Source organism: Ananas comosus, linkage group 9 (assembly GCF_001540865.1).
Source record: "Ananas comosus cultivar F153 linkage group 9, ASM154086v1, whole genome shotgun sequence".
Lineage (NCBI taxonomy): Eukaryota > Viridiplantae > Streptophyta > Magnoliopsida > Poales > Bromeliaceae > Ananas > Ananas comosus.
Window position 1 is genome coordinate 686082 of NC_033629.1, and position 24524 is coordinate 710605.

General features: G+C 35.5%; 4 protein-coding genes and 1 long non-coding RNA gene across 8 annotated transcripts; 3 read left to right on the top strand and 2 right to left on the bottom strand.

Annotated features, from left to right (window-relative positions):
* Window positions 6190-7217, bottom strand: LOC109715231 (zinc finger protein 1-like). The gene is given in 2 exon segments (XM_020240143.1): window positions 6190-7004; window positions 7007-7217. Coding segments are annotated over 2 exon segments (645 nt in total). The 5' UTR covers window positions 7187-7217; the 3' UTR covers window positions 6190-6539.
* Window positions 7270-8302, top strand: LOC109715233. The gene is made up of 2 exons (XR_002217553.1): window positions 7270-7628; window positions 7837-8302. It is a non-coding gene; the product is annotated as an uncharacterized LOC109715233 (long non-coding RNA).
* Window positions 9524-19606, top strand: LOC109715228 (transcription factor bHLH84-like). Of its 4 annotated transcripts, XM_020240140.1 has the most exons (6): window positions 9524-9751; window positions 17661-18319; window positions 18416-18679; window positions 18815-18880; window positions 18972-19037; window positions 19499-19606. In XM_020240140.1, the coding sequence occupies exons 2-6, from the start codon at window positions 17708-17710 to the stop codon at window positions 19589-19591; spliced, it is 1101 nt and encodes a 366-aa protein (XP_020095729.1). In that variant the 5' UTR covers window positions 9524-9751; window positions 17661-17707; the 3' UTR covers window positions 19592-19606. The 4 variants fall into 4 exon arrangements, 1 of the variants encoding a protein (XP_020095729.1); XR_002217551.1 differs by lacking the exons at window positions 17661-18319; window positions 18416-18679; window positions 18815-18880; window positions 18972-19037; window positions 19499-19606 and adding an exon at window positions 14780-15075; XR_002217550.1 differs by lacking the exons at window positions 17661-18319; window positions 18416-18679; window positions 18815-18880; window positions 18972-19037; window positions 19499-19606 and adding an exon at window positions 12219-14737.
* LOC109715677 lies at window positions 21398-21968 on the bottom strand. Its single transcript, XM_020240793.1, has one exon. It carries the CDS (start codon window positions 21885-21887, stop codon window positions 21459-21461), a length of 429 nt encoding a protein of 142 aa, XP_020096382.1. The 5' UTR covers window positions 21888-21968; the 3' UTR covers window positions 21398-21458.
* Window positions 23170-23844, top strand: LOC109715697. Its single transcript, XM_020240818.1, has one exon. It carries the CDS (start codon window positions 23241-23243, stop codon window positions 23667-23669), a length of 429 nt encoding a protein of 142 aa, XP_020096407.1. The 5' UTR covers window positions 23170-23240; the 3' UTR covers window positions 23670-23844.

Consider the following 24524-nt stretch of genomic DNA (forward strand, 5'->3'; position numbering starts at 1 on the left):
GTCTACTATTAGTAGCAAAATTTTATTGTTGCTATCAGTTTTTTAGCCTTTAGATCAACTCTTTTCATTATTTCTAACCATTGGATTAAATACTATAACTCAGTGGGGACCACTCAACCCTAGGGGGACCACTCAACTCTAACCGACTAATATCATCCTGACTCTACAATTTTTCATCCAAGAGTTAAAAACTTGATAGCAAAAAGAGCATTTTATTATTAATAGTATTCCAGCCTATATATATATATATATATATATATATATATATATAGGCTGGAATACTATTAATAGCACCAATTACTTGCGTGCTATTAAGTTTCTGCCTTTGGATAAAAGATGTCGTTGCGGTTAAAGATGATGTGGGTCTCGTAGGGTTTGAGTGATAGTTAGTGAATGATTAATCAAGACCGGATGAAAATGATAAAAAAAGTAAATCTAACGATAGAAAACTTAATAGCACTAAATGCTTGCCCTACGATAGTATCCCAGCCGGACTCATATATATATATATATATATATATATATATGAAGTTGGGGAGGTGATTTCAGAATTGACTATATTAGAGGGGGCTTCGTGCATTTTTGTACCTTTCATTTCTAGCTTACTGATTTGAATCTTCTAAGCGCCCTTTCTTTTCCTCTTTTGTATGAATTTTGGGTCAGTTTTTTCTTCTACTTTTCTTTTTCAGTTGTAACGGTGGAGGCGGAATATGTGGATTTGGGGGGTATAAATGGATATATGACCTTTTTGGAGAATTCGCCTATACTAATTTTTATTTAGGTGGGGATAAAAACAAAAGGGTAGTGTAACGGTTAGAGAGGAGATATGATATGGGGGATCAGGGGTAAAGGTGTGGAGAAGAAAAAGTAGATGATAGTATCTTTTTTCCTCTTTTTTTTTTTTTTTTGGCATTTTTGAACTATAATGGAGTTCTACTTCAATCTTACTTTTTGGAAAAAGAAAACTGTGCGCCTTTTATTCCCTTTGCATTTTATCCACTTTTTGTCAAAATTCTAACTTTTTGCATAATTCTAAAGATGGCGATGTTCGCATTTTTCTTTGTTGTTGGCGCTTAATCCCTAATAGTTTTATGAGTTCCCTAAAGATTGGTCTCGCTTAAAGTTTAATATGAATTACAAGTTAGAAGAAGTGCAAATTATTCATATTTGTGAGCGTTCTAATTTCAATAGTGTTCGTCGCATCGTATAACATTACCTACCAGTCTCGACAATATAATATTTGAGACTTGAGAGTATCTTGTTGTAGCACTGAAAGAAGCTGGGAAAGAATAATTAGATGCGAGATAAGTAACATAGTCAACTAAGATAAGATAAGTGGGCATTTGAACTTAGACAAGTCACCTGGTCAACCTGGGACCAGAGTTCAAGTTCGTGCTAGTTTGAACGCCAAGCTGGATCCTGGCCCATGGGGTGGTGTTTATATCATGTACTCTTTTTAGCTGAAGCATTAGTAACTCACTAACTCATCATACATTTCTTTTTCTTTTTCTTTTCTTTTTTTTTGGGTAGAGAACCTTAAATGTTAATTTTGTTTTCTATCTTACTGAAGAAAAGATGCTTCGTACATTTTAACTCATCATACATTCTACTTGGTAATAAATCTCTAGTCTCTGTGGGTATTCGTCCCAAATTAGGTGGGAATCCAAATATTTTTGTATCCTTAATAATTATTGAATATGTTGAGCTGATTTTTACGATTTATCTGTCTCCATCTATGTGACGATCCGACGGTTGGCTCCATTAAGTGTCAGAAAGAAGATAATTGGATGGGTACCGTATCGATAAGTGTACAAAAAATCTTTGCATACTAAATTACAAAAAAAATCTCTTGACACATAAGTCGGGCGCTCCCAAATCTATGGACCTGCACTAATGTTTGAGTACAAGTTTTTCGGCCGATATAGTTGGCTTGATTAAATCAGTCCATTGTTGTCACAGTCGTGGACTTACCTATGAACCAAATCTTATTTAGTCTCAATATATTCCAAGTTTCACAATGGATCGATACAGCTAATTTTCCAAGTAAATATTAATATAATTAGCCAAATTATGCGTGAGACTTTTTACATGAAAAAGGAAAAGTTGGGGAACTTATTTGTTAAGTCCAAAATTCAACTGGAGCATTTTATGCCTGAGGTTAGTGGCCCTTTGTCTAAAAGTAAATGTGTTCTACATTTTCAAAGTCAATAAAAAGGTGTAAGTGTCAGAATCTGTTTTGATTAAGAGTGTTTATTGAGCCAAAAGTGTCCTGAACCCTAATTTGCATTTATTAGAGGATCCCAAGAGCAAAAGTTTGATCATATTCTTTCTTCATTAAATACTACTCAAATCTTACATCTTGGTCCTCATTCTTTTCTCTAGAAGGCATACTTTTTTCCTTTTTTAAAAAAAAATCTTCTGAAAATTGGATCTTTGATGTAAATTCCAGCTCTAATATTACATAGAAAGCGGAGTTAGTTGCTTGTTTTAGCGACTTCGCTCAATTTTCAAAACATATTAATTTTATACTGATTATACATCAGAATTTTGACATGTATGTAACATTCAGAAATTTCGTTTACCTATCAGCTTAAGCTGTTGTAGTGATAACTGCGCGAATCAATCTTCTTCCTCGTCTTCTTTTTTTTTTTTTGTCTTTTATGGGAATAATATTTTGTATGCGGACTCCGACGGATCTTTGTACAATCCCACGGGCCCAATAGTTCATTTTGACGGGCCCACTAACCCCCTTCAAAGTACATACGATGGCCCAATATGTCCTGTCTCGGGGCATCGTCCTGGCCCACATTGTCCCCCACTTGGGCCCAAATGGAAGCATCATCTTTAAGCACCAATTCTTTCCCTTTATAAAGGTCAAAAAACTAATAATGAAGCAATGGAACTTGTCAACATGGCTTTCCCTTGATGTGGCAAATTTTATATATAATAATATATATATATATATATATATATATATATCTATTATATATATATATATATATATATATATATATATATAATTCTTTCTTCTTCTTTTTTTTTTAAACTAATACAAGGATATGGGATGGTGGTGGGGGAGTAATTACTCTTTACTAATTCACACAGCACTATTAACAGGGTATTCAATTAAGTTTTTTAGAGATAGATAGTACGCTACCCGCTTCGTTTAAACTTTTAATAAAAAATATAGTTAAAAAACTAATATAGAATAAAAACCCTTGGATGAGTATGGTATAAGATGTGCACCTAGTCTGGTGGTGTATATGCAGCCTTGCTTTTTTTTTTTTTTTCTTTTTTTTTTCTTTTTTTTGCTTATTTTGGTAGTGTAGCTACCTCTATCGAAAGGAGCATAACCATATTTGATGGGTGGGGTGGTTGGACCACAGCACGTTTTGGCCCATCAAAGTTTAGGCCCGGCCCACCAAATGTGCGATTTGATTTGATTTGATTTTATTTGGTGATATTAGAAGAAGGGAATTTTCTAAATCCATAGCAGTACAAAACGTACGTAACAAGACAATTTGTGTTATCTTGCAAATAGCATTAATTTTGGATTATATTCTGAGAAAATGAAAAGAAATGAAATATGCTCTTTAGTAATAGCTGGCCAATAAGGATGGATCATGTTCTTTTGTTTTTTCCGCATTTTGTCTCTTTTTTTCTTGAGTTGTACATGATCATATAAACTACGAGTTTTATGGCTTGTTTGGTTACTACTATTGGAAGCACAAGGACCTGAAAGGGAAGTGCAAACAAAATAAAATGTGCAGTAACAATTAAAAGAAATTTCTTAATTCATCCCACTTTATAGAAATTTCTCAAAAAAAAAAAAAAAACAATTAAAAGAATTTAAAGACTCGATCTAGATAGCCAATGATCCTCTTTAATCAAGATTATTAACAATGTGTGTGTGCACGTGCGTGTGTGTGTGTGTGTGTTAATGGCACTCTTAATTTGAAACTAACAGACCTCTAAAAGATACATTTGATTTGAATCTTTCTTTTTTAAAACATCCCATCAAAAGAGAGCTTATTATCAGCTAAACAAAGCGTAGAGGGATTAATACTTTAGAATGAGAATGTGTTATCTCTCTCTCTCTCTCTCTCTCTCTTCTATTATGCTTCCTTTATTTTGATGGTTCCAAGTCAATTAATTGATGGCCCATAACTTTCACATAAATAATAATAATCGTTGGCCCATTATCTAATTAGAATATAACGACAGATTGAAAGGAAAAGATGGAGAATTTTTTTAGTGCGGTTAGTTCAATCTGATAGTTAAAAAAAGGATCTTCACTACCATTAAACTCATTCTAGATGCTTTACCTTTTGAAGTTAATAATACATAATCATTTAATCATAGGAGAATTTGACGCGAAAAAATAACTCAAACTTGTCTAAATTATTAGCAGTTAAACTCTATTTTTTTTTAAAAAAAAGAGAACAAATTTTCATGCTATTTTAATTAGTCATTTGACTACAAAAATGTTGGAACCATTTAATCCAATACAATTAGTCTCTTATTCTTAACACCTTTGATATGTGGGAACAACTAGGGCATGGCTAGTGAACCAATCAACAATATAGAAAGAGGCCTTTGTCAGAGGCTTCGGCTGTCTTATCCCTGTAGCCTAGTTTATCTGTTCAATGAATAAAGTGGGTAGCATGCTATCTTTTTTCAAAAAAAAATAATAATATAGAAAGAGAAATCGAAGCTCAAATACCATGCTAAAGAGGACGATTTGAATCAAATGAGAAAGTAGAGCTAATCTATAGCGACGCTCTTTGAATGTTCATATGGGTAGACCAATTATTGTCCCTATTCAATACAAAACTAAACTATTATTCTGACCATATATGCTCGATTGATACATACTTAATCTCACGCGGTGTATCTTTAGCTCAATCTCAAACGAGACGGTGACTACATATATAAGATAATTATATCCCAGTCGTGGTTTACAACTTGGAAAAATTCATAACAATTGTGCACATGATATTTTTTTTTTCTTTGAGAGAAAGATAGCATGTTACCCGCTTCATTCAATAAAAAAATAAATTAAGCTACGTGAGTGAGACGGTAAGGATCTCGACGTGTGGCGAAAAAAAATAAATAGAGTAAAAATTAATAGATCAGTCAGTCCACTGCATTAAGATTCTTCCACAAGTTCGTCAACTGCTTAATTTTGTAGATATCGATTGTTGGGCCACATGATATTATTTGTATTTTTTATTATTATTATTTATTGCGGCCTCAAGAAGGCTTCAATGCACACATGAACCGGCGTTGACTTTGCCACCCATTTTGCCACCCATTCCACACACACCAAATTGGACCGCGTCAAGTCCACCTAATTCTTTGGCCTCCGTTTGGTTGGGTTTAATGAGTGGAATAACCCCTTAACTCCTATTTTATTTTCAAATACTTTTAAAAATAGGTAGGGTTAGATAATTCCATCTCAAATGGGTTATTCCAGATTAGCTAACCTCACCTAACCCTATCAAACCCCAACCAAACACTATTTTCTATTCATAATAACCCACTATCCTTCTTATCCCACCTACTCCTACCAAACACTATTTTTTACTATCCTGCACTAACTCTAATCTCCAACCAAACACAAAAATACTCTAACCCTATCTTAACCCTAAACTTAATTCTATCCCTGGAATAACTAGTTTTTCTTTAACCCCGAACCAAACGATAGCTTGGTGTTTAGACGAGAGGTAGCATTCTCGAATTTTGCTACAGTGCACTCAGTTAATTTATGCAAACTTTTCTCAGTGAAATTTTAACGTAAAAGATAAGAAGCTTTGGAGCTTCTATTTATCATTTAAGCATTAAAACTTCTACTCATCAATCTTAGTAAAAGTTACTAAAAAGTATTAGATAAAAATTATCTGAAATTTTTCTATACATTCAGCAACGACACTACCACATAGGCTACATGACTTGTCAGATTGAACGTTTAATAAATTATAAATTTAGTATTTTTGTTTGGATGGAAAGTAAAAAATAATATTTTAAATCATAATACAAAAATTCTAATATAGTATATCTGAAGTTGTTAAAGGAAGAGCAAGAAATATTTTAGCGCAATTTTTTTTAATAATTTTTTCTGCTATAGTATTTCATCAAATAATATTGTATTCTCCAGCAAAATCAAATAGATATCGAAGAAATTACAAGTGAGATAAAAAGTTAATACTTTATAACTTAGAATGCTAATCTCAATAAATCTTTTTCATTCAACATGATAAGAACCAAGAAAAAAGAAGAGAAGAAAAAATCAAACAGCTACAAAGAATGAATAATTCTCTGTACAGCAACAAATAAGAGCCAGATCTCTGTATCTATATATGATCTAACATTCTAACCTTCCTTTTTTTTGTGAAAAAAAGAAAAAGAAAAAGAAAAGGAATAAAACAAATCAACTACTACTCAAAGGCCAAGGATTAGATGGAGGGAAAGGGAAATTCTGTGTCTCTGTGTGTGTGTGTGTGTGTGTGAGAGAGAGAGAGAGAGAGAGAGAGAGAGATCTAAGCGGGGATAAGGAGGCGGGGTTTTTTGAAAGCGAGGGGGCTCTGCACCTCCTCCTCCTCCGCCGCCGCGGCCCATCGCCGCGCGGCGTCGAATCCGGCGAACTCCGCCGCGGCGGGGATGTTGAGGTCGAACCCCCGGTGGGTGGTGCTGGCCCCGCCGCCGACGACACCCTCGTAGTGTCGCCTCTTGTGGCCCCCGAGGGCCTGCCCCGTCGGGAACTCCTTCAGGCAGATCGAGCACCGGTGAACCTTCCCCCCTCCTCCTCCTCCTCCGGCGGATCCCGAGGCCTCCGCCGCCGATCCGGCGGACGACGAGGCCCGATCGTCCGATCCGACCGGGCGCCGGTGGCTCGTCTTGTGCCCGCCCAGCGCCTGGTACGACCCGAACGATTTCCCGCACACGGAGCACCTGTACTCCGCCGGCGCCTGCGCCGCCGCGGCGAAGGGGGGAGGTGGCGGAGGGGCCCCGATCGGTCGCGGGCGAGCATGAGGAGGCAGAGGGCGAGGTACTCCTCCTCGGTGGGCGCGTAGTCGGGGGAGCGGTGCCGCTTCGACCGCTTCCCCTTCGCCCACCCCTCCACGCTGAGCACGAGCTCCTCGTCCCCGCTCGCCGGGATCGACGCCTCCAGAGCGTCCACCGCCATCGGGATCAGATCGATGACGACGAAGAGTAAATTAAAAAGCTCGAGAGATCAAAAGAGAGAGGGAGAGAGAGAGAGGAGGGAGGTGGAATTAATTAGAAGAGCTATGTAGCGGTGTGGAGTGGGTAGTGAGGAAGAGTGAGGAGGCGGTGGGGGGTTTTATACAGGGGAGGGAGAGAGAGAGATCGGGTCAGGGTTAGCTTGTGTGAGGAGGAGAAAGAGCAGTAACAGCGGTGGTGGGGTTTAGTAGTTGAGGCGGCGTCGTGGGTCAACGTGGACGTGGGATGGGAAAGGGGAGTGAAGTAGCGAGGAAGGGGGAGAGAGGTGTAGCAAGTTGGGGAACTGCAACGACTTCGTCTCTCTCTCTCTCTCTCTCTCTCTCTCTCCCCCTCGCTCTCTCGTCCGGGTCAATCCAATAGGAAATGGAGAAATTATTCCCTGCTCCGTGTGTATACATACGCATATCTCAATATCTCATACACCACTTCTCTATTAAATGCATTTGATGATGATAGATTCCAAATATCAAAATATTTACTATGTACACGCCACGAATTATGATTCTTTATATGTTTTAAATTGGGTTTGATTTCGATTTTAAAATTTTTCAGCATATATGTACATAAAATATTAATAATAGTAATAATGCACAGGGTGGACCTAGTGTTGATCTTAAGTGCGAGGGATAGGGATGAGGACGTGGGATGACGTAAGGGTGATCGAAGAGCATTCACAAATCACAGGTGGCCAAAGAGCGAGTGGCAGGGCGGCGGCGTGCCATAACTAATTCGAGGGCAATTTCGTAAATTTTACCGCTCCTTTTAATTTTGGGATTTGTTCCGCGTGGTAGCGTGAGCCGCGCTCTTCGGTTGGTGGACTTTCCAGTTTCCACAGCGGCAGCCACAGCTACTTCTGAGGAAGCATCCGAAAGGTGGGCACAGGCACAGCCTACTTGCATTTGTATTTTGTACCACGTGTTTCTTATTTTGCTTAGTAGTCTTTCCAGTTTTCTATTTTGTTTGGCTCATAATAGTTTGGCAGATGGGCACTTGTTCGAGCATCATTTAATTGGATGATAAGATGATTGATTGGGTAAAAATAAAATACTTTTAAAATTTATCTGATTGATTGATCTGTCAGTCTGCTGGTAGATCATCTAAAACGCAAGAAATTATATTATCTTTCGAAAGGCTAATACCGATCCACTGTTGGAATTGGATACGATTAAGTGGTTAGTGACCCGGTGAAAGAAATCTCTCTTGCCCAAATGAATGTTTTCGTAATGTTTTTTTTTTTTTTTTCGACAAAGACATACTTTCTCTTCTTTTTATGAATAAAACAGATAGTATGCTATCATTTTTATCAAAAAAAAATATGTTGTTATAGTAGCAGAATTTTATATGGTAACAAAGTATAAATTTTATTTTAACTATCATCTATTTTGATTTGACTATCTAATTTTTTAAAATTTTAATTTTACTATTTAGCTGCTTAATTTATTTAATTTGAACCAGTTAATAACTCTTATTTTTAAAATTTAAATGCATTGTTTATCTTTTTGAAATCAATAAGTATATTTTATGTACAAGTTCATTAAAATGAGTAATTGGCTTAAATTTTAATTGGAATAGTCATCAAATAAATTAAGTCAAGTAAATTGAAAGATTTGAGACTAAAATCAAAATATTAAAAGATTGGATAGCGGAATTAAAATGGTTGATAGTTTTATAAGTTTAATATATTTTTACTTTTCTATATTAATAACTTCTATGTGAATCATTTTTTATTTTTCCATATTGGAACGTTACAAACTTTCTGAAAATAGTATTTGGTATGTTTAAGGCGACTTAAGCTTTGATTGGAATTGGGGACAAAAAGAAATTACAATAAAAAAATATTATGTTTCCTTTTTCGCGCAATGCGATGGTTGCCTATAATGCAATAATAATGAAGAAACATAGAGAGAGATGCATTTTTATTCCAACTATGTTTTATACATAGTAATGTCAACTCTTATCAGGGGCAACTACGGCTACGGATCCAAGAGTTAGCTTAAATTGCTAATCCGACGGTGGAATAGACAATACTTCTCTCTCCTCTTCGTTGGGTTGTACGTGCTAATTATAATTTCAAAACTCGTACTACTAAAAAAAAAATCAATTTATTTATTAATATACATATACACAGCATCATCATATTTTGATTAAACTGATCATCTCCCACATAAATAGCAAAAAATTTGATGATTAGTATTCAATATTTTAAATTCAATTTAAATTTTTAATTAAATTTATTTTTTTAAAAAATATATATAAAGTAGATAACATACAATCTTTTTCTCTTAAAAAAAAAAAAAAGAAATCTCTCACCGGGTTGAACGTGATTCGATACAATCAAACCTCTCCAACTAAACCAATAGTCTCGTGTGTGCTTATCATCAGTTGCAATAGCATACTAAGCTTGTAAGCTGTGCATCTCTTCTCTGTTCCTTCCCGAGTCCCGCTACCGCAATTTCCGATTCTTTTCCCTTCAGTTTCTCAAATCGCGTCATTGATCCACGATTTCCAGGTAATTTCGATCCTCTTTCGAAAACCCTAGAGCTCGCTTGATTCTCTTTTACCTTTTTACTTTTTTTTTTGAAATTTTTGGTTTCTTCAAAGCTTGTGCGTCGAATTGGGTAGGGTTTAGGTGCTCCAGTACATCACCCCGTTGCTTTTTGATCCCTAGTGTCCATTTAATCAAGGGGATCGAGTTGTTCGTAGGTGTGAACCGATCCAATTTCTCATTTCTAAGTTCCTTCTCTTTTGCGGCATAATTTTCGAAGTGCTGTAGAGTTACCCTTGAGCATTAGTGGAAATTGAGAAAATTTTTATCAGATTGAGCAGTTGTGGTAACAAAGTGACCAAATCGCTGTATCGGGACAGTGGAGGGACTAACCCTTTATCTATTTATTTATTTTTTCCAAACTTATTGCTTGTCTTTAGATCTTACACACTGTACAAATTTGCTGATATATCTAGCTTATATCGGCAACACACTGCGTACCGAGTCGTTTTAGTTTTATTATTTGTAGGTAAGAATGCTGAATGTAGTGTTGTGATGAACTGAACCCCATATTCTACGATGATAGTTTGATCAGAAAATTCAAACTCGCTGTTCTGACAGGCTTGTAAATGCTCAAGAATTGAACTTTAATGTCATGTGAATAATATGGCGGTAATCACCCAATTTTCTGCACAATTTAGTTTGGTCGCTATCAGATTACTGGTACCGGCATTATTTATCTTCTTTATTATACATGTAACATACAAGATGAAGAGGGCAGAAATTGTTGGACGTATGATAGTTGCTGTTAGTGCAAGGCTATGTGTAAGAAGTAGCATGATCAGATTTCTTTGTATAGCATAAGCGAACGCTAACTGAGAAATATGCAGAGAAGCACCGAAAAAAGTTGAACTGAACACATTCATAATTCATCTGTGTAGGCATTGAAGAATAAGTGTATGCCTACTCTATTGTGCTAATTGGTGATTTTCTTTTAGAGAATATGCTAATCATAAACCTATAAGCTTGCCGTGGCTTTTAATTGTGACGTTTGATTGTTGTTAAGTTCCTTTCCATTCTCTTTTCAAGGCCAGGCCACTTATGCATCTAGCGTTAAGAACAAATTGCCGCCGTTGCATATTTATTTTTGATTGCTGTGTTCCTATTTAATTGTTCTATGATGCAAAGACTCTTAAACTACCTCGAAAGTATATGGTGTGCAGATTTTCCAATTAAATTTGTTGTTTATTTAGGGATCGTATGCAACACAGTTTTTAACATATTTTAGAGAATTGGTAGAATTGATTTCCACCAACTACATGGATTTTGTTTCACTAGAATCTCAAGTGTATTTCATAGTTTAACTTCTATTGACATGATTTGATAGTAAACGAGTGGTTTTGACATCTACTACAAACAAAGGAATTTTAGAATTGGAACAGAGAGAATACTGACAAGAAACACAGGTTCTCATGTGCTAGACTGATTGACTTCGGTTAGATCAGTCTGTGCAAAAACAGAGTCTAGAGTCAAGGACTTTCGTCCAAGTGCTGCTGCAGTGAGTGCTTAGTGCTGCTGTAAAAACCATTTGTGATCTCATTATGTAGATTTTTTCTGGTTGAGTGAAGTTGGGTGTGCTCTACTTTGGATTTACTTCTAACCATCTTTGAATTGTATGAAGTATTAGTAGATATTCAGGCAAGCAATTGAGAAATTATTGAGGACTTGCTTTATCTGATTTCATAGTAACAAATATCATAGGTATTAAGGATGTGACTGGAATGGGTTTTGTTGGACTTCGGAAAAACTGAACTAGAACCGTTCAACTGAGACTGAAAACCCAAAATCAAAATCAAAATCAGTCAGTTTTGAAAACCCAAAACCATAACTGAAGCTGTGAAAAAAACCAAAAACCCGAAATCATAACCGAATGGCTTTCTCTTTACAACTTTTCCAATTAAGCAAATCTACATCAGGCAAAAATCATATTGTTGATATATTAAAACTAAATTAAAGGTGTCAGCATAACTATATTGATCTAGAGCCATTAAGCCAAGACCTAACTGCTTAAGAGGGTGTATAAATCTTGTTCTACAAGCCATTAGATTGAGAGGGTGTTTCTGTGTATGTATATCTATTCTGGTTTTTCGTGGATAAGGATTTCAGATTTGGGTTTAAGTTGAGGATTTGCATAAAAACCATAAGTGTATCCGCGCTAACTCAATTGTGAATTTCTTCCTGCATTACCAAAACATCCACATTTAGTTTGCTTATGCCTCTTTCAAGTTCAGTTTCAGATACAATTTTGGGTATGCATAACCATGGGGATCCCTAATAAATGTTGCTGAGCTTCTTCTGGACAATTGCTCTTACAAACAAGCAAAATTCATCATCTTATTGGCCCACCTATATATCTCTCTGCATCTACCTTTTTCTCTCGACAACAGTTCTTACTTCTAATGTTTTAAAGGTTCCCTTTTGTCTGAACCAGATAATCTTTTGATGCATCCAGATCCCCATTTTGTCGCTAGACATTCATGAATGAAAAGTATTGTTTTGTACATCCCTTTTCAGGGGACTGAAGCAGCATTGGCATCACACTGGCCGGAATGAAGTTCCATGAAATTGATGAAAACATAGATTACACGGCAAAAACCAAATTCGTAGTTTCACCTTAACAATATCACATGTCAGCCAATATATATACTGATCTTTTGTTTTTTATATCTTGATTTTTCATTTAATAGGTTTGCCCCGCCTTGCGTTCAGATTGGATGCTGGCAAATGAAACAAATCAATTTGAGAGCAGAATAACTAAGCTTGTTGTACTGAGGAATTCTACATTGTGCCTACAAATTTTAGGAGATAATATCTTTTTCAACAAGGAGAAGCATATAGGTTATATCAAATCTATAGATGCTGCTGCTGTGAGTAGCATCACTAACCTTATAGCTTATATCTGTTGGTTCTAAACTCTAGTCAGCACATCCCAGCCACCTGTTTTTTGGTCAGATTGTTAAGTTTAAACCTCATAAAACATCTTCCTAACCTGAGTTTTTGCACTAAAAATGTGCGGCTGACTCATTTTTAACAATGGCCTCATTCTTAAGTTTCAAGTAATAATTATCAACATTTGCTGTACAACATTCGGTTGAGGACCACATTTTTTTCTTTTTAGCTATATATTAAAGACTAAAAAAAGAAAACAGGTAGGTTAGTGGCCTTCCTGGTTCTAATTTTATGTGCTTGTGATTGTGACATTAATTCCTACTTATTTATGATTGTGAATGGGAAATGACTTGTTTAAAGAAGAATGCGGCTTACCAGCTTGCAAGTAATTAACAATAGTTTTCGACTCTTTTCCTCCTCATGAAGGGCCCATATAAGATACTTTCACAATGTCATATATCAATTTGTTTGTTTACAGAAAAGAAATTATCCTTGTTATTTAGTTTTTTTTTTCTTTTTGAGGGAAACAATATCCTTATTATTTATTACGTATTGGCTTTTGAATTGCAGCTCCTGTTTTGCGTGTTAGTCTTCTCTGACTTCTTTTTAGGTTACTAGAAATGGAAATTATGGATCTAGTCCCGTCCAACACATTCATTTATTTCAAGGAGAAAAATTATGCATCAGGAGACACATTTTTATTGATTTAATGAACTCTATCATAATCCTATTGAGGTCAACAGGGGAAAATTCTGCATTCTTTAGTTCTCTATATATTAGATGCAATCTTTACTACTAATGCAAGCTGTTTTATATCTTCTTTTTTTTTTTGTTCAGATTAATCTTTGTATCTTTTTGGATCACAACGTTAGTATGATTTCCATGATTAATCACATAGATGTTTAATAGTGTTTGAACATGTGATACTTTTAAGTTCCATATCATGTCTTTTATATAGGCACAAGATTGCTGGATCAGTGTACATTGCACAATTATTAGTTGTGTGAAAATCTATTGTTTTGCTGCTACACTTGCTAAGAGAAATAATTTGGTTCAGATCTATGAGTGCAATGTTAAGTTTATTGAGAAATCTAGCATCACGTATGTAGTTGATAGTTGATGAGGGAAACGACCTAATTTTTGTTTGGATCAATAATGTCTTTTATGTTGAATAACCCAACGAAACTAACAAATGCACCCCACTTATATGCCCTTCAAACTCCCAGGCTCTTATCTTTTTTTTATTTTTTTAATTAATTCCAGGCTTTTGCTTTTATGCCCCTGCAAAATCAGCTATCAACATGTATGCTATATGATATTTTAGTTGCTCACAAAAGTACTCTTTATGTAACTCATACAGTTTATAGTTGGTTGTGAATCGTGAAGTGCCATTTTTGCACGAAATGAAGTATATGCATGAAACTGAGTTTTTATATATGAACATTTATATCTTTTAGGGGTATTTAATGTGAAGAGATTAAGTGGTGGGCATATGTTTTGTAAATATACTACTACTATATATTATTTAAATTTTTCCTAGTTGGCTGGAAGCAGACCATTGGAAAGTTTGGATGGTAAACAAGTTTACATGTTATCTGTTAGGATTTGGTTAAATTTGTAATTGAATCCTAATTGGATTAAGATTAATATTTAAATCTGTTGGAGATAAATTAAGATTTAAATATTAATTAGAGTAGAAGTCTAATTGGATTAGGATTTGGGTAGCTTTTGATATAAGTTATAAATATATCATAAGTGCTATTATCGTGGTGGTGGTGGTACAGATTAGCCACACCCATATAGCATGGCGAAGGTGATCATGATTTTGAATGCACCTAATGCATGGGTGCAAGAGGACGTGAATGGCTTTTGTAGCCATGGGTCATTGGTATATCTTGTGCTCGGGTGCACAGGATGAGAGAGATGTCTTTTGAGACTATAGAAGACAAGAGAAGGGTAGGAGAGATTCAAAACGAGGGCTCAGGATTGTAGCTATTCTGTTATAGAAGAGGAATCGGATGTAATCTTCTCTTATTTAATGAATCTTATTTTACCTGCATATTTTTTATTTTCATTGTTTTCTCTCTTTTATAATTGTATCAGTTTCTGCTGAGGAAACGAGTTTATGGTAAAAACCTGATTCGACGCTTCCGTTGTGAAATTCCAACAATCGGTACCGGATCAACAACAATCAGTATCGGAGCAAGTTGCGGATTCTCGAAATCCGGTATCGGGACGAGTACCGGATTCCCAACGTTATCAACTGTACATATTCAATATTTGGTCATTCTTTTTGCAAATTTAATAGTATATAGACCTTTAACAAGTTGCAGCATATGTTCAGCAAATGTTGTGCCAAATTAAATGAATGTGAGCTATGACTTTTATTGTAGTCTTTATATGATACTTCTCTAGAAATGTCTAGAAAATGATAAATCATTTATAGAGGAAGATATATTATGTATACGGCGAGATTACACATTGCCGACGATATTTTTAGAAAGGCACATTTTATTTTAGAACCATTGCTGTTGAGTTTGATATATTTGCAAATTGGATTTATCAAGTTGCAAAAAAAATTTGGTTGACCTTCGAAAAAAGTTCTTCCTGTTAAGTTTTTAGTTATTAAGCAAATAGTGTATTATTTTTGTTTGTTTTTTCTTTTTAGCTGACTTTTGTGAATTTGAGATCTATAAATTGTTATTTTAGGGCTTCAATAAATGAAAGTTAGTCCAACTTGTATCAAATAAGATAGATAATCAGGTGTTCACCAATGCATCAATTTAATTGAGACAAATATTATTCAGGAACTAGTGGGCTTATTTTTCTTCATTTGAGCTGATGAAAAAGATTTGCCTTTTGCTATTCATTAAATTGCTGTTTTATGATATTATTAACTCCAGGAATTTCTTCTTTTTGTTTTTTAGTAATACTCAAGTGAAGTTATGGTGAAAATACAGTTGCAATTTAATAACCATTATAATAATTATATGAAATGTATAAAAACTATTACTTAAAATAGAAAAATACAAAAGTACAACTTGGAAGTTTGGTATTGTAGCATGCTTGGCCCTTGTTCCTACACACGGGTGCACATTACAGATTAAAGGTGAATTTCATTCATTGTTTCTTACATCATAATTCAATTGCACTTTGATCATTCCAGCTATAATTCAATGAGCTTAAGAACTCTAAAAAAACTTTGATCCGCAAAGCTGTTCTTTGGTTGGCATTTTATGGAAAACCTATCAGTGCATCTTAATTTTTTTCATTAAAAAAAAGTTGTAGCTAGTGGGACATTCCCAAGTATCCTTCCTATAGGGCAAGAAAAGGAATTTGATGTACCACAACATTTTTTTAAAAATTGCATTAAGTTTTTGCTACACTAATTATTTTATGAATTTCAAAGAGAAGTGGAAACCCTAAAAATATTATTCTTTTTGGGAGGTCATTGTTTTGGGAGGCTCCAAGGGGCAACACTATCTAGGCCGGCTGGCCTTCCCCTATTTTGTGCTTATTTGTGATACTTGTGATGAATTAATTAAACTACCAATATATACAGTATTTGTGGTACATGTGATGAATTAAACCACCAATATACAATTTTTAGGCATGATTAAGAATTTCAATCTATACTTTCTTTTAAGATTCTGCATCATTTATAAAAGTATATATGAAGTGCATTTCATTATACTGGTTGGCTTGGTTGAAGCTTGATCTATAAAAACGGTAATTAACAACTGAAATATGTCACTGACTGTCCCTAGAGCAAGTGGCAAAAGGTTTGGTGGTTGGTACTCTAGATCCCAAGTTCGAATCCTAGTTGATTCACATTTCCAGCTAAGTTTATTTTTAAATGAAATAAACGAAGCGGGTAGCGTGCTACCTATCTCTCTAAAAAAAAACAAACAACTGAAATATGTCAAACCTTTTTGGGCATTAATACAATTGCAGATTATAATCTGAACTTTAATAAAAGGCTATCCAAGACTGTATAAATTATTCTTTTGTTTCAACCCAAAATCTACAGCTCTTTCTTCTTCTTCTTTTTCGTGACCGCCTCAAGCTATTTCTCAATGGCAGAGCAGCCGTTATAAAAGGCAGATGAAATAAACACTAAACATACTCTTATCATTTCATTAATGTACTTTTGTTACATTCTAAAACTTAAGACAGTTTATTATATCACTGTACTGTACAAGAAACTTAGTAATGTTATTATGTTTGTTACAACAATTCAAGCTACTTCAGATCTCTAATGACTCCAACATGAAAACATTTGAGACCTACTGAGGCTCTAAGCACAATATTAGGCAACAATATATAACAACTGTGTGTAAATGAATAAACTCGATCCTCCATGAATGGGAATAATAAAGCAGCACAATCTGTGGATAGCTGTCTTATTCCCTCTTTAATACTTAAGAATAATAATTATACTTAAAAATAATAATTATTCTTACTCTTTGCCACGATCACACCAACCCCATATTTCCTTATTCCTACCAACTTATTTCTTTATATTAACACTTTATCCAATCTCCTCTCAAGTACTCATACCGTTTTACTTAATGATCACCAAAATCACGCATGGACTTTGTTGTCCCTCTATGATTTCATCCTTTTTCTTTAAAAGTTGCACTTATTCGAGTCACGCTAATCATGAGCTGATCCCATATTTTTATTCAAATCATTAACCATACCCTTCGAATTAATTACCGAGATCCCGAACTTGTTCTATGTCATTGCTTTTATTCATTTCTTTTTGTGAGTTGTCTCGCCAATTTGTGTCAACTAGCAATATTTATTAATGATGGTGAATAAAATTAAGTACTAAAAAAATGTGATCATGCTAGAACTTGCAAGTGCTTGTTAGGGAATTAATTAAGTTAACTTCCATGTTGCAAACATTAATCTACCAAGTTTGTCATATAAATACTCATCAATTGCTTAAGCTAATGCTTCATCCACCTATACTCGAAAGACACTCTTAACATAGAACAAGTTCTCCCCGCTTCAATATCCGAGGCAATGTCGCGGGAAGAGATGGAGCTTACAGCGAATTGGAGCTCATACAACGGGTCGTCGACCCCCGCAGAAGAGTCGGAAATTGTGGCGCAGTTCATTAGCACTTACCCATTTCAAAATGAGCAAGATCATAGAGACTTGGGCTTTGGAGCTCCACCCATGTATTGGCCTGATCATCACAATGCATCAAACTCATACTATTGTAATGGCAATGCTAACCCTAATTTGCACTACTGGTCTCAAGGGGATAGTAATAGTAGTAGTGTTAGTACAAGCACTGGCACTTGTTGTTACTTTGTGCCGCATTCTGATTACGAAAGCTATTATGTCAATACAAACTCATCCTCGCCGATGATTTTCAACTTGGTCGAAGAGCAACGAAAGAATCGGTCCCTTCAAGTAGTCCCGAACCCTAGTTTAAGAGAACAAACTGGCGTGAACGCGGAAACAAGTAGCGATGATCATGGAGACTCTAGCATGAATATTGGCCTTTCGGATCAGATAACACATCCCAAGAGAAAGTTCCTTAGTAATAGAAATGACAAGGTTGTGGATCAAAGCAAGTTTGAGAACCCAATTGAAAGCACCAAAAAGAAGTCCAAGGCATCAACTAAAGTAAGTGATTTATAATTTTTATCCCCCACTCAAATGTGCTTTTGAATCACTATCTTGCATGTAATGACCCTAACTGGTTTTTTTATTACTATCCAGGTGCAAAAGTGTGCGAAGAAGATGCAATCAAAGAGGGCGCAAAAGAATGTGAAAAGTGGTGATGAGGAAGAGTGCAATGCCGCCGTGAACGGGCAGATCAGCTCGAGCTGTTACAGCTCCGATAACGAATCGATTAATTCACAAGAAATGAATGGAGGGGGGAGTGCGAGTTCTAGTTCAAAAGGGTCTCCTGCTCTCAATCTGAATGCGAAAACTCGAGCAGGTCGCGGCTCAGCAACAGACCCCCAAAGCCTCTATGCCAGGGTACTGTACATTTATAAACCAGAATAATGTGCATATATTGTTGTTATATGCTTAGTTTACATATAGGAGCAAGATTAATCATGTTCTCATTTTCTTCTTCTTCTTTTTTTCTTTTTCTTTTTTTTTTTTTAACAGAAAAGAAGGGAAAGGATCAATGAGAGGCTGAGGATACTGCAGAATCTTGTTCCAAATGGAACAAAAGTAAGTTTTCAGACGAAGATCTCTGCGTCTAATTATCCACTACATTACATAGTTTAAAGATGAAATCTAAATAGATGGTGTTTTCTTATAGGTGGACATTAGCACTATGCTTGAAGAAGCAGTCCAATATGTAAAGTTCTTGCAGCTTCAGATTAAGGTAAAACTCCGATTCGAAATTCTTTGCATAACCAAGTAGGTGCAACATGGTTCAACGATTAAGACTATTTCTAGGTTATTTTCTATCGGATAGATTTTATATGTTACACAATATACAATCCTAAACCTCCATAATTTTACGAGACTGTGGATGCAATTTTCCATTTCTATATGGATTAAATCACCACTGTTTTCTCTTAAATTATCTCTTATGTCAGTACATATAACAGTTCATCCTCGTACATTATTTAGTGGATTGAATCACTGTTATTATTTTTTAAATTATATCTTCTATCAATATACACGTGGCAGTTCATCTGATTTGCACCATACACGTGAGGCAGAGTGTTCAAAAATATTTGCGTTATTTACTATCATATTTGTCTTTTAAGTAATATGAAGCACAACATTAGAATTGTATGATAAGTAATTAATCAATAATTGTGTCATCAAATTTTCCAGCTGCTGAGCTCGGACGAACTATGGATGTACGCCCCAATTGCCTACAATGGGATTAATATTGGCCTTGATCTAAAGATCTCTCCACCTCAGTGAAAAACACAAGTTGATATTAACCATGCATGATCAAAGAGAGAGAGCATGCATGGAGATATGCTTCTGAGATTTATACATTTCTCCTTTTTTTCTTCGTTTTCTCAGAAAGACTATACATTATTCTTCAAGGATTTACTACTATATATCTAGTATTTCGTAGTATTTTTTATACGTATCGAGTAATTCAGAGCCCTTTCATTTACCATTTTCAGAAAGGAGTTGCTAGAGGAAAAAATTTACACACCAAAAATCCCTTTTAGATTGTATAAGAGGATGGTTCCAAATTTTTGGAAACAAGAGAGAGAGAGAGAGGAATTAATTAATGAGGATATTTACATGTAGTAATTACTTTTTATTCAATTTTCAAGACAATGTAATACTTTCGATTATGCAATTCTCTGTTGGGGAGTTTATCATGACTCGTAGACCCACGTTAAATTTGGTGCTTTGCATTTTTAAAATTTTTGTCAAAGTTTTTATCCATGACTTCTCTGCAACATTATTTTTTTGAGAAAAAAATAACATATTATTCACTTCGTTCATTTTTTTTAAAACTGAAATTAGCTGAAAGTGTAAAACAACTAGCTTTTAAACCACTAAGTCTTTCGCAATTTGCGCTAGGGACAATATTATTAATTATGCTCCTACCACAGAATAATTGTATCCTCTTTATGTAAATTAAAACATCAATAGTACTAAATGGAAAAAAAGGGGGTGATTCTGCTGTAAATTATTAATCACGAGTTAAGCAAATGGCTTATGTGTCCATTGCATTAATTAAGCTATAATACGTGCATAGAACAGAGAATAAAAAATAATAATACGTGAATAAGATACATGTTACTCTTTCCAATTTTTTGCTCCTTTCTTTTCTTTTTCATTAATTTTTTGCTTTAGTTTTCTCTCTTCAATAAGACAATAACACTTTTGAGCATCTTCTACCACCCATCCCCAGTAAAAATTGATTGGCTAATGCATGTGCTTTGCACATTAGTCTGAGATTGATATTACGACTTTTTTAATTGATAATATTATATAGAATATTGTATGTTCTATCTTTTTTCTAATTTCTTTGAAATATAAAATATCTTCACGGTTGGTGTATTAATTAATTTCTTTATCATGCAACTCTCAGCCACATCTCCCAACTATATACCTTTTCCTTTTTTTTAAAGTGCAATACAATGTTCTCTCTCAAAAAATTTAAAAAAAAGTGCAATACAATGATCAAATTAAGAATTTGTTAATAACTTTGGATGCTAATTTATAAGTTTTATATACATCTAAAACACACGCAAACACACGAATATATATAGATATATATACAGGCACACTGATATTTTTTTTTTTTCTGTAAAGTACATTGACCAAAGTGTCTTTGACTTTTTTATACACGGTTGGCCCCTTTTTACGAATTGGGCCTAATAATAATATTTGTTAGCGTCAACGGCCTAAAAGTTTTTGAATCAAGAAAAAATTCCACTATGTACGTAATTGGAAGAAATATTTAAAGTTAATTGAATTTTTACAAATTAAACATGCATTAATGCTACTTATTAGATTAATAAAAAAAGGGAATTTATTAGAAACGCTACAAAGCAATTCACATCTTACGTACGGAAGAATTAAATGTTCATTTCATATGCTAAAATTACATTCAAACAACAGTAGACAATAAAAAGTTACATTAAAAAATAATAATAATAATACCAAGAACATACAAACAGGAAATGATCATATACTAAATACTACGATGCGATCGACTGCAGTAGACAAATAAAAGGAACATACTAAACAGGAAATTAATGATACTAGTTAATTAAGGAACTCCTTTATTTTACGTTTTCGCAATTGCATCTCTCTCTCTTTACTCTCCAAGGTCGAACGCAGAAACATGAAAGCTATCGGATAGCCCCGTGCTAGTCTTAAAAGTGATTTTTCCAATCGTAGCGTCTTCGATGAACACTTCCACAACGGTGAGCCACAGCAGAAGCTCCCTCACCTTCACCCCCATCACCTTCTTCAGCTTGCCCTTCTCGACGAAGGCCGTCACCTCCGCGGCGTACGACACCACCTGCTTTATCTTCTTGAACGTGTGCTCTCTCTTCTTCTTCTGAACTAACCATACGAACCCGACGGCGCGGTTGTATCCGAACTCCTCAATGTCTTCCAAAGGGAAGAGTCCCTTCGGAAGGTTGAGCTCTTCGAGCAGTTCTATAGACTTCTTCTTGCACAAAGCATCGCCGCGGACGATCTCGGCGCCCTCGCGGTAGCTCTCAATGGTTTGAGATGCCATTGCTTTATGGGTTTTTTTTTCTTTCGATTTTGTACACAAGAGGAACAAGTAGTTAAATTAAGGCTGTGGTGGGAGAGAAACGCAAGCACTAGGGGTATTTATATAGATAGCGTTATAATATGATTGTAGTGGAACGTATATAGTAAGGCAAATGATAATTAATTACCCGTTTATTGGCGTGGTCAAATAGTTTGGGCTAGCATGTGGGGCCCACATACCCTTAAATGGTCAAATTAGTGGATCAACGGTCTAAAGTCAAAAAAACCGGTTGTTTTGTTTGTTTAGTTGCCGTTTAGAGCATTAACGGGTGCATGAGACTAGAAATTATTGCCTGCACCGGATGCATGGGCGCACCGCACTCTTTTGGCCGTTCATCCATTCTCATCTCTCGATTTCCGACTTTCAATTGAATACTTGGTTCAAAAATCAAAACGAGTTGTAGCCGTCGGATGGTGAAAATAGAAGGATAAGATGGAACAAATGATGGAATTTGATGTAGTACACGGGACGCGCAAATACATGCACTGGATGTGCTGCAGCATCCTTAGATCCATTTATCTTGCATTTGATTCTTTGATCTTCACTGTCCATTGAATATGAACTTTTCTTTATAATTTAGAATTTTGAGTAAGCTGTAGCAATTATGTTGATCATTGACTGAAAAATAAAGGCTAGATGGATGATAAAATATTGCGAATGCAGGGTGTGATCATTCAGTTTAATCAGTACTTTTTTTATAACGGACTAGATGCGTCTGGTGAGCCCTATCACTTTCGTTTCTTTTCAAACAGTGGTTTTTTATGACACAATTACTACAATAGCAGGCACTATCATATTCAAACATTTTTCTCCTTGGATCGATTTTAGCATTATTTTGTGCTAATGTTAATGAGTTAATATCGTTCTTTCTTTTTATTAAATAAAGAATAAATTGGCAGAGTACGTTCTTATTTGCATACAAATTAAACAATGAAATTGGCAAAACAATAAAGGAATAGACCTCAAATTATTATTTTTTCAGAAAAAAAAACTCATCCTTAATTTGACCGAGTATCTTTTGGGAACTATATATATATTATATATATTAAACTAGTTAGTCCTTCAACCGATAAGTTGACCCGGCTCGGTCCCGTTGGCAAAATTAATTAATTAGCCTAAAAACTATACCAAGTCAAAACGCCTCACTTCTTTGAATTCCAATAAACAAAATTATCTCCACAACGAAACTCATCTTTATATAAATTCAACCCCATACTCCATCACAACACATAACAGTACTTACTCTTGCACGATCTCCTCTAGATACTACATTTTTTTTTCCTTTCCCACTCTCCCAAACTAAGCATACATAAAATGGCATCTCAAACCATCGAGAGCTACCGCGAGGGTGCCGAGATAGTCCGCGGCGATGCTTTGTGCAAGAAGAAGTCTATCGAACTGCTCGAAGAGCTTGACCTTCCGAAGGGACTCTTCCCTTTGGAAGACATTGAGGAGTTTGGATACAACCGTGCGGTCGGGTTCGTATGGTTAGTTCAGAAAAAGAAGAGGGAGCACACATTCAAGAAGATAAAGCAGGTGGTGTCGTACGCCGCGGAGGTGACGGCCTTCGTCGAGAAGGGCAAGCTGAAGAAGGTGACGGGGGTGAAGGTGAGGGAGCTTCTGCTCTGGCTTACCGTCGTGGAAGTGTTCATCGAAGATGCTACGATTGGAAAAATCACTTTTAAGACTAGCACAGGACTATCCGATAGCTTTCATGTTTCTGCGTTCGCCCTTGGAGAGTAGAGAGAAATGAGAAGGAGAGAGAGACACACGATGAGTTTAAACTTTTAAGTTAGTGCTATGTGGTGTTACAGGAAGAATTTAATAACTTATAGTTTATAATTTTACGTGGGTGTTGTTTACACGTTAATTGGTTTAGGTGAGTTGTGTCGTCATGTTCTACTATACTATTCCCAATGTACTGTAATATTCAGTTTATGTAATATTTAATAAAATTAATTATTTTAATTGATTATCCTAGATGTAGATGGGCTGAAAAACACTATGGGGCCAGGAGTCCAACCTGGCCTGAATCTGTTTGCTCGGTGCAAGCTAGGTTCGGGCTTGAGACTATAAATTTAAGTAATCTTGGACCGAAAAAAGGACATGTTTTAACTTGTCAGGGTTGTGAGACTATGAGTAATACAAGCTCACAACTTACGAGCTTGAGCTGTACATGTATTTCGACATCAGGTTGCGAGGGCGAGAAAATTGAGTTGCGATCACTACCGAACTATGTAAGAGCTCCGTGTTTCGCGTCGTAAGTCATATGAACTGTAGAAGCTTCGCAGGTTTCTGTTGTAAAGGCGGCGGAGTTTCCAAACGACGGAGATAATAAGGTGGCGCATTCGTCTGGGTGGCCGACTGCAACTGCAGAGAGGCTAAACAAACATGCTCAAAATCCAAAAGTTCAATCAAACACTTCCAAAAAATTTATCAGGCTATTGGACTTTATTTAGTGTCGAGCCCAACCCTATTGCAAGCCCAAGCCCAAGCCCAAGCCCAACCCCGCCCATGTATATTTTCACAAGTGCGCCAAAATAGTTTCTTTCAAAATGTATATATATATATATATATTTTTAAAAAAATCGCACTTGC